Raw genomic sequence first — 16,085 nt, 5'->3', positions numbered from 1 at the left:
GTGACAAATATGTGCCACCGTTTCAGATCTGAATTTCAATTTTCCACTAGATGGGAGATGAGGCGGTCTGGGGGTTTATGGATTCCAAACCCGTACCCTGGTAGATCGTTTTGATATCTGCAGGCCAAGTCGTCACCCTAGCCGCTCAGACCGGATTTCAAATTAAATTCACCTTTTCAACGCAAAGCATCACTCAAATCCAACACAGTCTGCGTCAGCTTAACTTGGATATACTCGCTTTACATTTCATCTGAAGCTTGTTTTTTTTTTTTCTTTTTCCCTATTGCTTTTTTATAAATATTTAATGAGGAAGATCAAGCAACATTTACAGGAAAACCTTAAATATTAGAAAGATAAAACCTCAACTGCCTCCCTGAATCTCACCATCATTATCTTCCGACGTCGGTCGGTAACGGGATGAAAGCACGACCGGGGTCATGCTCTAGTTGTGGAACGGCAGGTTTAAAAAGGACTTGTTAACAATCTGACTAGTTTTGTTAAAACAGACCAGGTGAAGATACAAGTTGTGGACCGGTTACTGAAAACACTGAATGTGATAACTTGTAAATAAAAAAGGGGGAAATAAGAAGGGGGATATATCAGTGCCAATTGAGGCACTTTACTTTTTTTTTTTTTTCCATTTTTCTTTTTTTTGTAGACAATTATGAAAAGCACTTTAATACACATAGTACTGTTCTTCACCTTAATCCTCCACCTTAATTAACTGCCAAAAGTCTACATTAAGATTATACTATATGAATTAGAGCATTATGTTATTTACATTTGGAGAAAAAAACAAACTGTAGAGTCCTGTGAACTTGAATCTCTAGGTTTCAGCCATGCATTGTGCTACTGCTGAGTGGCCTTTTAAACATTCGAGCTCCGTTTCAAACCGGGCGGTCCCAACGGAGTACTTCGTCTGCTCGACCGCACGCATGCACGACCGCTCAATCTTCCTGGAAGAAGCTAGCTAGAAGCGACCTTTGCGCTGGGGGCTCGCCTACATCTGAGCACAATGTAAAAAAAAAAAAAGCACGGCGCGGCGACAATCTGCACTGTAGCCGAGCGGAAACGTGTGCAACGCGTAGAGTAACTGCGACCCGGGTCAGTTTTCATTCAGCATGCGTCAGTGGTCTGCTGGTGGTTGGAAAGGAACACGGAGCTTCGCTCTCGACTCCGGAGAACGGGAAAGGCTTTTAAGAAAAGCACGTTACCTTACTTAAACGAAACATCTCGTCACTTGTACAAGGCATTTTTTTTACCCCTCTATAAAGCCTGCTAAACAGTTCAAACACAAACTGAAAAAAATGACCAAGATGCTGAACAAAACCAAGTAGGTGTAGCACAGAAAGTTTGTGCTCTGCAGTTGACACTCTGTTGTGCTTTGTCTCCAAAAACAAAACCTGGACGATTAACTGCACAATCTTGATTGCAACAGCTGAACTGGACTCTACTTTATGAGTGAGCTTTGTAATTATTATTATTTTTTTAATTCCATGGTTATATAATTAAGATGGAATTACTTAAATATAAATGAAGAGTGCAAATCTAAACGATCTGCTGACACATGCCGCCAATCCTCCAGCACAGACCAACCAAACAATATAAAATAAATAGAATGCAATCACACAATTCAAGCTAACTAGAATATATTAATATAGATCTTCTGATGTCATACGCTCATTAAAAACAAAAAGGAAATAAAAGAGAATTCAATCACGCGGTTAAGTCAAGGTTCTCAGCCTCCTCCGCCCTTCCCCTCCCCGATCAGAAAGTGTTCATGCACCGAATATCCATACAGGTCAATATAAAGAGAGACATCTGGAAAATGCTGAGCCTTTGGGGGTTCAATGTGTGATAACCCACAGAGTAAAAGAATAAAGAAGGAAAAAAAACCCAAAAACAATGTAATAGGAAGTTGACAGAATTTTTTTTCTGTCTAAGAAAGTTTCATAATCCAAAGCCCTTAAAAAGTCTAAAACATGAAATTTCTTTTTTCTAATTTAGACTCCTTGTATATTCCTGTCATTGTCGGGCTGCGGCACATTTCATGCCTAATTAATTTAAACTACCTACATGGATTGGTCAAAAATTTAACTCACACAATTCCTTTAAGTTGAGGGAAAAAAAAAAAAAAAGGGGGGGTCAAATAAAATGGCTTCCCTCCCCACAGCAACACAAATGTCCACCAGGCCTTTACTGCTTTCTCTCTGACTCTCAAACATGTTCACGCTCACACGCGCACACACACACACTCAGATTCACCTTCAGCCACTACTAGAGAGAGAGGGAGAAGCTAGTAAGGGAAGTGTCCTGACTTTTGCTGCGACCACATCATCCCACCCCGCCCGCCCGCCTCAGACTACCATGAACGAATGAAGCCATGATATCAGGTGTTTCCATCCAAGTCGCCACGCGTCAAATGCACAAAGTCAGAGAGACCTTTTATTGCACTTAGTCCTCATAACTTCTGAATTTTCTCAGCCACAACGATGGGGTTCTCCTTGCGTAAGCGTGCGGCCGCTGCACTCCGGTAATCATATGGACAGTCGTGTTTGTCAGAATAACGATGAATGGCACAGAACAGGTTACCGCAGCGACAGTCAAAACCTAAAGTAAGAACAAAAAAAAACCCACCTCAGTCAAACATCGAAGCTTCGTGAAAAGCAATTACATCGCTGCTCTCTACAGACTGAGATTTGTCAACTGCACCTGTAATAAATGCCTCATTTATTAAACAGTAAATATTTGATATTAATTAAAATAAACTGCAATAACAACAGGAAAAAAACTATGTATATTTTGATCGCTGCACAAAAGTGTGGTTGTGAAGAATAAAATACAACAAAACAAACAACATGACTACTTAAACATGAATATCCTAATATTTGTTAGGTGAAGGGTAAGGAGCAAACCAAAGCCGCGGTTCATACATCTGTGAACAACAGCGTCAGTTCACAGGAGCGCGATGATCAGCTTGAATGTGTTCGTAATATTTCCCGTGCTCACCAGTAAGGCCCACTTTCTTCCGGCAAGAAAAGCAGCGGTTCGTTTTCTTGTTTTTGTCGGGGGTTAGGTCACCATCAGAGGAAGCTTGTGCTCCCTCACCGACAGGCTCTGAGGTCAGAAAAGAAGTGTGATTATTTGTGAGAACAAAAAAAAATAAATAAAGTTAAAGATGAACAGGTCAAATTCAGGCTGGGTGCCAGAGGGAATACTGGAGGGGCGGGGTGACCTAACGTGCCTACTAAGGACCTAAAAGAGGCCTCGATCCAAGAGTTCCATCACTATCTCAGGCAGGGCTTTATTGGCACACCAAGGGAGGCTGGAGACATATATTTCAAAGTGGGCCATGATTCCAATGCTAGCACAGGTAAGAGAGCAACCATGTTATGGGCCACTTGTTGCTTACCTGTGTTGCTGGACGTACCCTCCTCTTCTCCTTCCGTAGGCTCTGCTCGATCCGAGTCCACGGTCCCCGAATCTTGGGAGATGCTCATGGCTGTCATCTGTTCAGTAACTGGGCTTGGAGAGCTGGGACTAAAAATAACAACAAACCTAAATGAATACACTGCAGAATACACGTACACAAACAACTCAGGAAAAAACAAAACAATTTCAAAAAAACAACTTTCCTTTAGTTTGTAAATAAATAACTAGAGAGATGCATATATTTCCTCTTTTGTGGTTAGACTAAAAAACTAACGGACACAAAGTTTTAAATGAATGACAATTTGGAGACTTATCTTGATCAAATTACAGTTTTGCTTTGGTAAAACTAAATTTCTGACAATGATTTTATGACAATAAATCTGTGAAATCTCATGGAGCTGAGTAAATGCCCCCAGCAGCTCATCAGTGTACCTGGATGGTTGTTCCTCAGGTGGGGTTACTGCTACTTCTGTGCTGAGCTCGACGGTCGTGGCCTCCACGCTCACACTGGCCGATCCTGGCGATCCTGACGGTGATGTTGCAGCTGTGGGGCAAAAGAAAACCCAACCTGTCCTAAAACTGGGGAGACGTGACTACAGCACACTCATTGCTTGTGATGTTTTATTTTTTTCCACCTTAGAGAACCACATCAGGCAAACCCTCTGTTGTCTGTAACTTATTTATCCCCCCCAAGCATCCCACCTTTCTCTTCTGGAGGGCTGGACCGGCCCCCTCCCTGTTGTCTCTGCAGGTGTTCCTTGTAGCAGACCGAGCACATGCCATTGGTGCGGGGGTTTCCGTAGAAACCACAGCCCATAGTGCAAAGCATTGGCACTTGCGTCTGATTTGTCTCCTGAGCCATACTCTGTCAGAGGGGGAAGGGGACTGGGAGAGGGTGTTCCTGAAAATATAGCAGAAAGGGTTAACCAAAATGGTCATCAGCCCCTATATGAATACATTTTGTTTATTTATTTATCATATTTTACCAGATAAGAGAGCTTGGAGATCGGCAATATAGCATGAGGACAGAACTGAAGCAAATTCTGGGTTTATACGATAACTAATCGTGAACAATATACATATATTCCTTTTTTCTTACAGTAGTAAAATGTATGTAACAAACTAGTAATTCAACAACAAAACTGCAGCTACTGCTAACCTTAAAATACAGTTTTATCCATTTTCAAGGTATGAATTGACTTTTTAATCACAAACTGGTGCCAATCAAGCTGAGAAAAAGTGAGATCCTGTCGTGTTAAGGCAATGTGGAAGAAGTGTTCAAAGCAGTAAGCTGGGGATTAATCAAAAAATATAGGGTGTAGTAATAAAGCACAATAAAGTCGTAAACAATTGTACTAAGGGTGAAGTGACGGTATGCGAAAACACAAACTAGTCTAAGCTGATTACTTAGTTTCTTCCACCGCAAAGCAAGATGTTTTTGATCGGGGGGTGGAAAAAAAAGTTACCATAAAAGGAACAAAAGGCAGAAGACGCGTCTGCGCCCCGTAAAACAACAACAACAAAACCCTTACATTACAACAGGCTTAGCAAACACAAACAGGGGATTGTTTAAAAATGCAGCCGAACAACTTCCACCCGACCGAAGACAACAACCTCCGTCCTGAGCAAACACCAACGTTAGCAAACAGCCTCGGTGTCCGTTATATGTCTGACACCGCGTACCGACGCAAAGGAACCGGGACAAAACTCCACTGTTTGCCTCCCGTTGTGGCAAAAAAATACAAATAAAAATCACGGGAATAAAGACAACTGCGTCCCCGGCGACAAAACAGACCGGCAGACGTGCGCTTTTCTAGAAACCGAACAGGGCGCTAGCGTTAGCCGACTGACGTTAGCTCGCCGTGCTAGAAACGAGCCAGCCAACCCGAAACTAGCGCTCGTCGCGGCGAGTTTAAAACCAGAAACACGCGGCGAGGGTCTCCCCACGGCGATCTAGGACGAAGGCAGTACCTGAAATCCAAGCTACCGGTAGCTGTCAGCGACCTTGAGCTGCAGATTTGGACAAGTTGTGTCCCCAGCGGAGCGCGCGGCCTTCTACCCAGCTCGAGCTCCCGACATTCGAAACGACGACCATGACGTCATCCTCATCGATTCAGGGAGATGAACCAACAGACTGCTTTGAAAGAGGACTATGTCATGTTTACCAAGTTTTTATTATATATTTCGCCTTGTTTAAATTACAAATATTACTTTAAGAGACACCGTTTCCAGCATCTATAAAGGGATCAACTGGTCTTGGTTGTTACAAAGCAATTTAGGAATACCCAATCTAATATTATTAAATTAAACGTTCCCAGTCACGAGATATAAATAGCACTTTTCATATATTTATCTATATTTTCTTTTAAAAACACACAACAAAATGTCATCTCTCTGCTGGAGATATTGAAATCCTATACATTGTTAATTTGTTTATAATTAGTGGCAAATGCCACGTCCATACTATTCATTTTTGCACCAGAAACTCAATAAAATGGGGCCAATAAATTTTCCCAACATCAAACCAAACAACGTGAACAAAAAAACTGACGAAACAAACACTGTGCTCTGTTTGACGTTTATTGAATATAAGATCAGTGACAGCTCATTAAATTCTTCCTTAAACCCCTCAACATCCAGATACAAGATCATGAAATTATTACTCCAAATACTGAAACAAACAGGAAGTGCTACATCTTACTCAAGATGCTCTCATGTCCGTTTTTGGAATGATATGAATTCAAACAAAACTCACAGACATGGACTCATCTTTAAGAAATGTCATACTTTTAGTATAGCAGAGATTTATATTAAAAAAAAAAAAGTGCAAATATAGCAACTCTAAGGACACACTCAAATTTACCTGAAAAATGTCATTAAATACTGCATGATACATGTAATGGTGATATCTTATTTAAAGCAACAAAATTAATACTTGATTGCATAAACATGGTGTATTTTGTTGAAAAAAAAAAAGTAAAGACAAAAAAATAAAAAGTTATCAAAGAAAAACAGAACAGGTCTAGTTGTTTGGGTTAGTTTGCTCCATTTCCACATCTCCATCGTCTTTTTCAGATTTCTGGGCGACAAAAGGTCCAACCAGCCAGTTGAGAGGAGTGTTGTGTAGTAAATACTCCATGACACCATCCAGAGACTGCTGAACCTGAGACAGGTACACAACAATATCAACTAAATTGACTTACTACACTTATTTCGCTGTAATTAAAATAAATATTTAATCTCAAACGTATGCCAACTCTTTAGCTTTTGAAAAGATGTCTGGATTACTAGTATTAATAACAAAAGAGCTAATTGCGTTGAGTGATGGTAATGAACCAAATCTGAGTTTGCAACTATATTGTAGTACACTGACAAAGTAAAATAAAACGATCAACATAGACATCTTGGTGCACTCAGTACTTGATTTAAATGGTGCCGGCTTCGCTCCAGAAGGTGGGGCGTGATGGTGCTCGCGTTCCCCAGAGAGGACTGCAGTTCTTCAGCGGCCTGCCGCGCACTGGTCAGCTGGTCCTGGACCGTGGCGGGCAGACCCTGAGCGCTCGACACCACGTTGGAGCACGCCGACTTCAGCTGGTCGCTCAGACCACGCACCATAGAAAGGGCCCGCCATTCCAGCTGCTGCAAACGTGGAGTGAAAGCAAACAAACAAAAAAAGCAGGGGTAAAAAAAAAAAAAAAAGAAAAGTTAAATGGTGATTTGTTTAACTCTATATCATAGATTAGTGCAATTAAAAGTGGTTTTATGAGTTTTAGACTATAGTTGAGAAAACACAAAACATTAAAAATTTCCCACATCTCAATTTTAAAGACAGTATCTAAGAACCCAACTATCCCCTATGTGTTCTGTTCCGACCTCAGATTCATCTTTGGACCCATCTGGCTCGGACTCAGTCTGTCCAGCTCCTTCCTGTTTCTGCTTCCACTCGGTCCAGCGCTGCAGCAGCTGCTCGGAGGCTCCCGCTATCTGGTTACTGGCCGTACCCAGACTGGCACGGGTGCCCTCCAGCAGGTCCAAAGTGCTGGTAATCTGAGCCACTGAAGCATAGGTGGCATCCCGGGCTCTCCGGGCACGCACCAGGGATTGCTCCAGAGCTCGTTCCTGAACCTTGGCCGAGAGTTTCCCCAAACGGACGAAGTAGCTTGGGCTGGCTGAAGAGGCGGTCACCTCAGAGCTGACAGGTTCAGCCACAGCAGCTGCAAAAACAATGCACCATTCATTCACCACTTATACAAATACGTTATAGGTTTGATCTTTTCCTTCTTCTTAAACTGTGTGTGGAGACTCCAGCGTTTTGCTTATATCCATAGATGGAAACATTTATAGACTGAAACATAGCTAACACCTTTTGCACTCACGCAGCGTCTTAATCTTAATATTCTCACTGTGCTTCACAGTCAGGACATTCACCGCGTTAAGGTTCCTAATGAGATGTTTTTTTCCAAGGCTGCGTTAGCAGTACACTGTATTGTAGTTTCAAGAAAACAGCCACTGTGACTCCAATTATTGATGCTAGGGCTCGTTTTACACTTCCTGATAATTAGCTGCTTCACGCCCCCCCACACGGTTCTGATGTTCACAGGACCTTTTTATTACCAGTTTCACACGTTCAGGCTAATGGAAACTCAAACACATACTTAGCTAGGCTTCAGCTGTCACAGGTTTTCAAGTGTATTCACTTAAAAACCTGTGGTATTGTTAATTTTTCCCCTCTTTGGGGCCTGAATTTTTGCAGTTTTTCCTAATGCAGTTTTTGATTGTTCATTAAAAGGAAATGCTCTACTTGGAAATAATGACATATTATAGGTACTACATTTTTGTAAGACTTCAGGTTTACATGACATTGTTTAAAGTAAACATAAGCACAAAGAGGTGAACATAGTTTTTTCTTGGACTTTTGTTTTTTGCCATTATTTATTTTATAGTCTAGGGTCAGAATGCCCCTTTGGGCTTCATTGCTATTTTGGAGTATGACAGGTTTTCACAATAACATGACATCACTGTAGCAGGTGTCAAAGCTGTGAGTGTTGGAAATTGTAGGTGCTATTCAGGCCAAGTAAACAGAAGGCAAGTTCATTTTAACGTCCTGCCTTTCTCTCTATGAATAGCGCCTCGCCATTCATGTCTTCAACCTGGATCAGGGCGAGCTTCGTTTGTTTCATCACAGCCATTCTTTGACTTTTACTCGAAAAACTTTCAGAACACTCTTATCCATCTCTCAGGAGGAAACCCGCTGCCTGGTTTTCTAATTGACTGATGAGGATTTTTCTGATTTGGTACGTATACTGACCCAGCTCCCGCTCAGAGAGTGGCAGGTTCTGCTCAACCCAGTCCTCAGATCGGCTGAGGGCCAGACCCATCCCACTGCTGACCATCTGGCCCATCCTGGTGCTCATGACAGTGTTGATACCTCCGCTGACCGCCGCCCGGGTCAGCTCGACACCACCCATCACAGCCCCCACCATGGCGTCTTTGGCTCCTGCCACTGACTGGTACACCATACCCACAGTGTCTGACACCACCTGAGGAGGGGGGAAGGACAAGAAAATGAGTGCTGATGTTGTTTTTTTCCTTCCATGTAGTTCTTATTTTATTGTTAAAATGAGTCTTGTGGCAACAAGATTAATAACTGAAACCATGTTTACGGGTTTAATTAAGAGGGCTGCACCAAAAGTATATAATGCAATTTATTAATTTTACTTTAACATGCAGTAAAAAGGAAAACATAGTAACTAAAAAAAAAACGATTCAAAGGTTGCATTTGTTCTTCCTTAGCACACTGCAAAATAATGTATTTTGTTTGACCTTATCTGCTGGTTTGTGAAGAATTGGCAGCTTTTCCTCCATCTTATCCAGTCCTTTCAAGGCATACTCATTTACTGTGGCAACTGAAAGATTTAAAGCAGAAATACTCTTGAAATATTGAAAAAAAAAAAGACTCAATGAAAACACTGAAAAGATCATGTCTAATTGTGTGTACAATAAGACTTCTTAACATAAACAGTTTGTTTTGCATTTACAGCTCAGTTTCAAAGAAAAGTCTGGGAAATGATGTGCAAAGCTTATTCTACCATTCTTTTTTCTTACCCTGAGGTAACAAACAGACTTTATGCTCATTTCACACCTTTTTTTTTTTTTTTTTTTTTTAAATTTAGCACAGGATTGCAATTGACTTTAACAGGATGTTTCAGCACTGGACATTCATGTACTGCAATTGCACACATATTACATCACATTTTGCTGAGAGAAGAACCTACGCTGCGGTTCAATCATGTCCAGAATGGGCTTGGACCCCGTGCTGGCAGCGGCTCCTAGGGTTCGGACCCCACTCTCAGCTACATCCATCACTCCCTTCAGCAAAGGCACGTTGTCTTTGGTGCTGCTGTAGGCACTGGAAACCACCTCGCAGGCTGAACTGACCAATGGCAAGTTGCTCACCCGCGCAACAACAGTCTAGGACAAGAATGCAAGCATTATAATGACTTAAAAATGAAAACACAAGCATGTCTGCATGACGTCTTGCTCTTTTGAGGACCTAAATTAAGTTTAGATTCATTGCTCACTTTGGGTTTGATCAAAAATGAGAATTGTCCGAAGTGTCAAATGAGGTTATGATACGTATTATACGTGGGTGTCGGGCTTCTTCACCTGCTGCTCTCCATTAGTCGCTTCTGTCGCCGCAGCTCCAGTCTCATTAGTCTTCCTGCTGTCTGCCATTGTGACTGCCGGAATCAATCTCTAACATGAAACACAGCCAGTCAGAAATTGAGATTCACCCCACTTTTGCTTTGAGCGCATGATGAAACACAGCTTCCTCCCTGAAAGTCTTTGTTAAAATGTTAAAATGTACTTTATCTTGCAGGAATAGCTGGCCTGTCAGACGGTTTAACGTTCACAGAGAGGAAACTCGGCCATGTTAAATTCATTTGTCAACACTATGATGCAAGGAGGATGAAATTCATCTCAAACAACAAAACGGCGCTACCATGCAAAGTCTCAGTACGGGAACTGAAATATGTGGAATTTATTGCTTTTCTTGTAGACTTTGCACAGCTCTGTGTTTGTGTTTTAAAAACTACCGTACATCATTAAAATAGCCCAGAATCTAGAAAACAAAAGCTCGTGGCATAAAGGTTGGCAAATAAAGGGTGAAGGAAAAACATGTTAAATATTTTACACACAGAATGTCAGAATGATAACCTAACATATTAGCAACTATTCATCTGTTTAAAACAAGTTTTATGATCATTCTTTTGGCAGCTTCACATTTAAACTCATAAAAAAAAAAAGACTCAAGCTTTTCCATGTTGTATAAGAAAGTCGAAGACAAAAATCAGCCCGGGTCTGTTTCTTCCGCTCAGCTCAGCTTCTCACCTCCGTCATGGAACATCATGGCGATTAGTTTCTTACCCTCATAATCAAAAGCTTAGTAACTATGACTGAAACTTAAAATGAAGCGAGATGGGCGAAAAAAAAGAGAAAATCTTATGAATTGATTGCCTGCAGAAGATGGTTTAAATTCAAATTACAGGTTGGAGTCTGAGTAAAACCATGAATAATGGTAGGATCTGCAAACCTGCAGAGAATTATTGCTGATGATGGATTGTTCTCATGCTCTTGTGAAGTCGTGCAGACAAAGTGGACCTCTGATGTTATTCATCTACATATAAAGTAACACAATGTCATACTGCAGCAGTAAGATTTAAATAAAAACTAGAACAAAAGAATTACTTAAGTGGACAGCTGTGAGTAAAATGTAGCTTATTGCATTAATATAAAAGAACTATCCTCTTAAACAAAAGTGATTTTTTTTTTAATTCTTCCACCTACTTGTTGCATTTTCCCAGCATCTCAGATCTAAAAGTGTGTGAATGCATCCAGGGCACACCGAGGACACTCTGGGACCCCTGTTGCTCGATCCCCAGTCAGGAGTTTTCTGGAGTAAATATGGCCACATATTTTTTTTCCTCCTGTCGGTGTGAATAATCATGTGTTCTGGCCCAAACTGAAGGGGTTCCCATTCAACTGCTGAGCCTCCTACAAGTGAAAATCAACACCTTTGCCAGATTATTTTGTCTGAACGGTTACTTGCTTCGGACATCTTGATTAGGCTGTTGGTTGAATGCACAAGTAAAAAAAAATAATAATAATACAGCACCAACCTCAAGCGTGGATTGTGTTGCTTTTATTGCGTAGGAGCAGCATTTATTTTGCAAAAATATCAATAATTTAAGAGCATTTTGATCTATTTAATCCTATGATTAGTTTTAGATAGGATAGTAGGATCATTTATAGCAGTAATGAAGTACTGCTATGTTTAGGTTTGGAACCAAATCCACGATGCAATTATCAGTAGACTCGTCTTAAATGTTGGCTCAAAATCATGAGGACTAACTGTTAGAAATATTATGCATCTCTTAAGTCCCTTCCACGCCGAGACACGTTTTTCCTACAACAACGCCATGTGCGAAATGACCGAGGCAGAGCAGGAAGGCTGATGTTGATCCAGCATTGTTACACCTCTGAGTCAGAGAAAGGTGTCGAGTAGGTGTGAAACAGGCGGGCCCAGTAAATGCAGATCTCAGATGTTCTGACCAACGGCGCCGGTCCCAGCCGTCCTTCGTATGTGAAAGCACACTGGGACGTGAGAGTTGGCCACCTTGATCGGTTCACATTCCAATGTCTTAAAAAGAGGACAGTGTTTGCAACCAGATGATGTCCATTATGCCAAGTAATCACCTAGAGGTCACAATGCAGTAGCTGTGACGGATCTATACAGTTTATCAAAGCAGACTTTTTAAGACTCTTTGCGAAATTTAGTACTTCATCACTGAGAAATTGCTTCTTAAGACGGAAATGTTTGAGCTTTGCACATTCTTACTCCAGGTATGATGTAATGTGCTAAAACCTGCCCGCTTGTGATTGCAAAACGATGTGGCTCATCAGTGACTGTCGTGTCATTTCAGCAGTCTCATCTGTGTAAAATGCAACCAGCTCTACAGAGCTCTGCCGCAGCTCTGTAGTCCTACGGGGAGCTCCCCAGTCTTTGTTTTCCCTCAGCCTTAGCCTAATGTAACATCCAAACACAGCAGAAAATCCCTCCAGTTGATCCATTCTGGTAGTCTCTTTCCTCACTTTTCTGCCTTGCGTGCTTGTTTTAGGATAAAACCTCTGGTGCTCAGAACATGTGGATGACATCTGTTTTTTTGTTCCAACAGATGGCACACAGAGACATAAATGGACTCCACCTGTCTTTACTGTTAACAAGTGTTTGGCATGCTGCATCTGATGTATACAACACATGAGCTGCAGAAGGACACAGGCTCTCTGATCTTCCTGCAGGGGAAATGACCGCCAGTAGCACGGAGAGTGTTGGCACCAGAGTGAAAAATGCTTTGGTGCATCAAGTTACATCAACCCGACAGGAGAAACCGCTCACAAAAGGCAACAAACTGCGCCGCAAGTAGCTTCAGCAGTGACTGACGCTCTTATAGAGATTGTGTTTAATCATTTCACAGATGTCCCAATAAATAAAATACTTTGCCTGATGTTTTTATGAACTCTGCTGTTCCAGACTTTTTTTCTCTGGGGCTCCCTGTGAAGGAAGATTACAATTTGTTGCAACAGACTGCTTGAGCAACTCGTTTTCTTCCAAGTGTCAGTCGGTGACAACTTCACTGGCTTTATTACAATTCAAAGTCTCACTCTATCTAAGCTGAAGATGACGAGCGCGAGATAAAAATGAGATAATTTTTTAAGGCACACGTCGAGCGGGGGGCGCTGACAACGCAGTTAAGCAACACACACCTCGAGTCATTCACGAAAAATCATCTCCCTGACAACCGAACCCCATAAAGCACTCGTGAAAATCCTGCCAAGCCTCGTCTCTTCTTAAAAATCCTCGCATTCTCACAACGTTGGAACTACAAAACGGTCTGCCAAACAGAAACGCATACCCCACTCCCTGTGAAACTAAAGCTCACTGTGACCTTTGATATTAGGGCTGGAGGATCTTGTGAAAACTATTAAGACACTTGCCATATAAAGTCTCACTTTCCATGATGCTCTAAAGACTGAAAAAGAGACAAATCACAGCTATTTTTAAGGCTAAACTAACTACAATTGTTGCTGATTAGACCCCTCCCAAAAATGAGCGAAATAAATTAGACTAATGTGAGCAAAATAACGACAATCAAGAGGGCAAAGGTTGGCCTTTAAAAAGTGAAAGTGTCTTTTATATTTAATTTTAGTCTATTATTCAAAACTTATTTGAATACCACCTAATGAGTGACCTCCAGAGGGAAATCTAACAGGGGTCATGGGATTGTTAGAAATCATTTAAGCAATATAAAGAGGAATAAAATATCATATGAGTCTACGAGATCTCATGTCTGTATTGCTGCCTGTTTTTTTACTAATTTCCCTGAAATAAAACTGTTTGAAGGGAATTAATCTGAGAAGTACTCGAAGCTCACACCCACAGACTTGGGCCACTACTTCAGCTGAAAGTTTAAAATATGTTACAACAAATATTACCCAAAGACTGAAATGGAAATAACAGTCATGAGCAACAAAATTAATTTGTCAAAGCTGTCTCATCTTCCACTTTTTGGTTGGTGAACTTTAGCCCAGATGAGGAAATAAAACTCATACATAACAATAGCCGAGTTTTAACCATCTCTCTCTAATTCATTATTATCTCCCAGGTGACGCTGTTTACAGCATTTAGAGTAAAATAAAGTTGTCTCCTCTGCCTTCAAAGAGGAGAAACGCCCAGTTTTGTTTGACTAATGATAGCTAATGTTGGTTAAGTTAGCTTAGCATCGCTTGAAAACTGTAAACACAACAGAATAATTAAATTAGACACCAACCTCACTGTCAGCCTGCTGGTTCTTTAGCCTGCCGGGACCCTCGGTGTTAATAATGGTCAATAATCTGCGAAAGACTTTCAGATTTGCCTTTCAGCGTTGAGCAACAGGTCAGTGTGAAGGGGCGGGGCCTTATAAACTTTCAACCAATCAAATCACAACCCGGAAGTGACACAGTTTGCAGCTTCCTGTAGTTTTGGAGTTCCTGGAGCTGTAATCTACACAACACATATTTTCAAACATTTAGATATAAAAAAGGGGGTTATGTCATTGGTTTTAATGGAATACCCATTTAACAAACTTACACTAACAGCAGAAAGATTCAGAGCCGTGACTCAACAGGAAGTTTTAGTCCACACCTAAATTAAAATATGTAACTTTCCATGTCAAAAAGGCAAAAACTCAGTCTGAACCAGCATGTTTGACAACTGTATTGCAAAGCATTTTTCTGTCAAAAACTGTTTCAAAACATTTTCCTTTTTTCAGCTTTTGGCAAAGCGTTTTATTTAATAGATGTTTAAGACTCAAAGAGCAAGACAAGAAAAAAATCATTAAAGAAACGTTTGGTAATCAGAAAGAATTCTAATTTATAACAAATCATAAAATTAGAATATAATATGTTAAATGCTGTAGAAACATATCAGGAAAAAGAGTTTGATTGAAAAGTCTCAGTCATCCAGAACAAGGCAAAAGCTTATACAGGAAGAAAGTGACCCTTTTTCATTATTTGGACCATTTGTGGCATCTTTTTCACATGGAAAGGTGACAAAACCTATGACTGTGCACATGGTTCTTCAGTTCCATGCACTGAAACCAATCTCTGCATGGAAAATAAATGAGAAATGAGAAGACTAAACTCCTACAAGGGCACAGCATTTAGCCACTAGTTCATTCACGTTCATGACACCGAAACAGAAAACCTCAGAGTGTAGAGACCTTCACAGAACACATTAACTCAGTGAATATAGCTACATCAAGTTTACAAGGGAGGGTATCAAGGAATAAAAAAGAGCTACCTTTCTTGAACTGAGCTCAACAAAATTTATGTTTACAGGAAACTTAAACAGACCAATTCTTTATCTTTGACAGGAGAACATAGCTGCACCAGGCTGGGAGCATTTCCATTATGAAAGAGGGAAACGATAACAAGCACACTTCATCAGGAGAGCACCGGCGAAAACTCTACGTGGACCTTTATCAGTTCAACACAGAGAAAAAAGAACATGGACAACAGGATTATTATATCATGTGTGACCTTAGTGTCCAAGAAACCTTTATCCAAACCCAGCATCCCTTCATACTAAACAAAAGAAGGGGTGGGGGTGGGGGTGTCAGATTTAGCCTGAGGATATAACACCCCTAAACAATGTGAAGCTCAGCGAAGCAAGCAAGCTCCACAAAGACCTTTCAGAGGAGACTTTCAGGTCATAGCACTGCAGTCAGACTGAATCTAAACTATAATGAAGTTGTCTGTAGGAACAGTAATGTAATGAGTGAACGAAGCCATCAAGGTTTAACTGGAAAGACCACCTCCAAACAGAAGTGGCACCAAGAGCTGCACACAGTACAACCCAATTATCCCTTCCTTGGTTTTACCACACATTGATTCATGTGACTGTCTGTCTCACATGATAGCTGAGTTGCTAAGTGACCCACAAGTGACCCCAACAAACCACATTGTGAGGTGAAGGACACCTCTGAACCCAAAGACTATCACACCGCTCCCTTAGAAAAAGACTGGAGCTCCCTACAAGTCAGATCTGGAAA

General features: G+C 41.1%; 2 protein-coding genes across 4 annotated transcripts; both read right to left on the bottom strand.

Annotated features, from left to right (window-relative positions):
- Positions 1–218: 218 nt before the first annotated feature.
- zgc:77486 (uncharacterized protein LOC405808 homolog) lies at positions 219–5,559 on the bottom strand. 2 transcript variants are annotated; one of them, XM_017407384.3, is made up of 6 exons: positions 5,404–5,559; positions 4,135–4,333; positions 3,865–3,976; positions 3,413–3,540; positions 3,010–3,117; positions 219–2,610 (listed from the first exon to the last, which is right to left on the bottom strand). In XM_017407384.3, exons 2-6 carry the CDS (start codon positions 4,292–4,294, stop codon positions 2,462–2,464), a joined length of 657 nt encoding a protein of 218 aa, XP_017262873.1. In that variant the 5' UTR covers positions 4,295–4,333; positions 5,404–5,559; the 3' UTR covers positions 219–2,461. The 2 variants fall into 2 exon arrangements, with proteins under 2 accessions (XP_017262873.1, XP_037830260.1); XM_037974332.1 differs by lacking the exon at positions 5,404–5,559 and adding an exon at positions 4,419–5,361 and having other exon boundaries at positions 2,462–2,610.
- A 435-nt stretch (positions 5,560–5,994) lies between these two features.
- plin3 (perilipin 3) lies at positions 5,995–14,448 on the bottom strand. 2 transcript variants are annotated; one of them, XM_017406875.3, is made up of 8 exons: positions 14,322–14,448; positions 10,099–10,188; positions 9,708–9,903; positions 9,256–9,338; positions 8,741–8,972; positions 7,306–7,646; positions 6,853–7,071; positions 5,995–6,595 (listed from the first exon to the last, which is right to left on the bottom strand). In XM_017406875.3, exons 2-8 carry the CDS (start codon positions 10,165–10,167, stop codon positions 6,455–6,457), a joined length of 1,281 nt encoding a protein of 426 aa, XP_017262364.1. In that variant the 5' UTR covers positions 10,168–10,188; positions 14,322–14,448; the 3' UTR covers positions 5,995–6,454. The 2 variants fall into 2 exon arrangements, with proteins under 2 accessions (XP_017262364.1, XP_037830259.1); XM_037974331.1 differs by lacking the exon at positions 14,322–14,448 and having other exon boundaries at positions 10,014–10,152.
- Between the last annotated feature and the right edge of the window lie 1,637 nt (positions 14,449–16,085).

Source organism: Kryptolebias marmoratus, linkage group LG24 (assembly GCF_001649575.2).
Source record: "Kryptolebias marmoratus isolate JLee-2015 linkage group LG24, ASM164957v2, whole genome shotgun sequence".
NCBI classification, from domain to species: domain Eukaryota; kingdom Metazoa; phylum Chordata; class Actinopteri; order Cyprinodontiformes; family Rivulidae; genus Kryptolebias; species Kryptolebias marmoratus.
The sequence above is the reverse complement of the archived record's forward strand: the minus strand, read 5'-3'. Positions and strand labels throughout refer to the sequence as shown.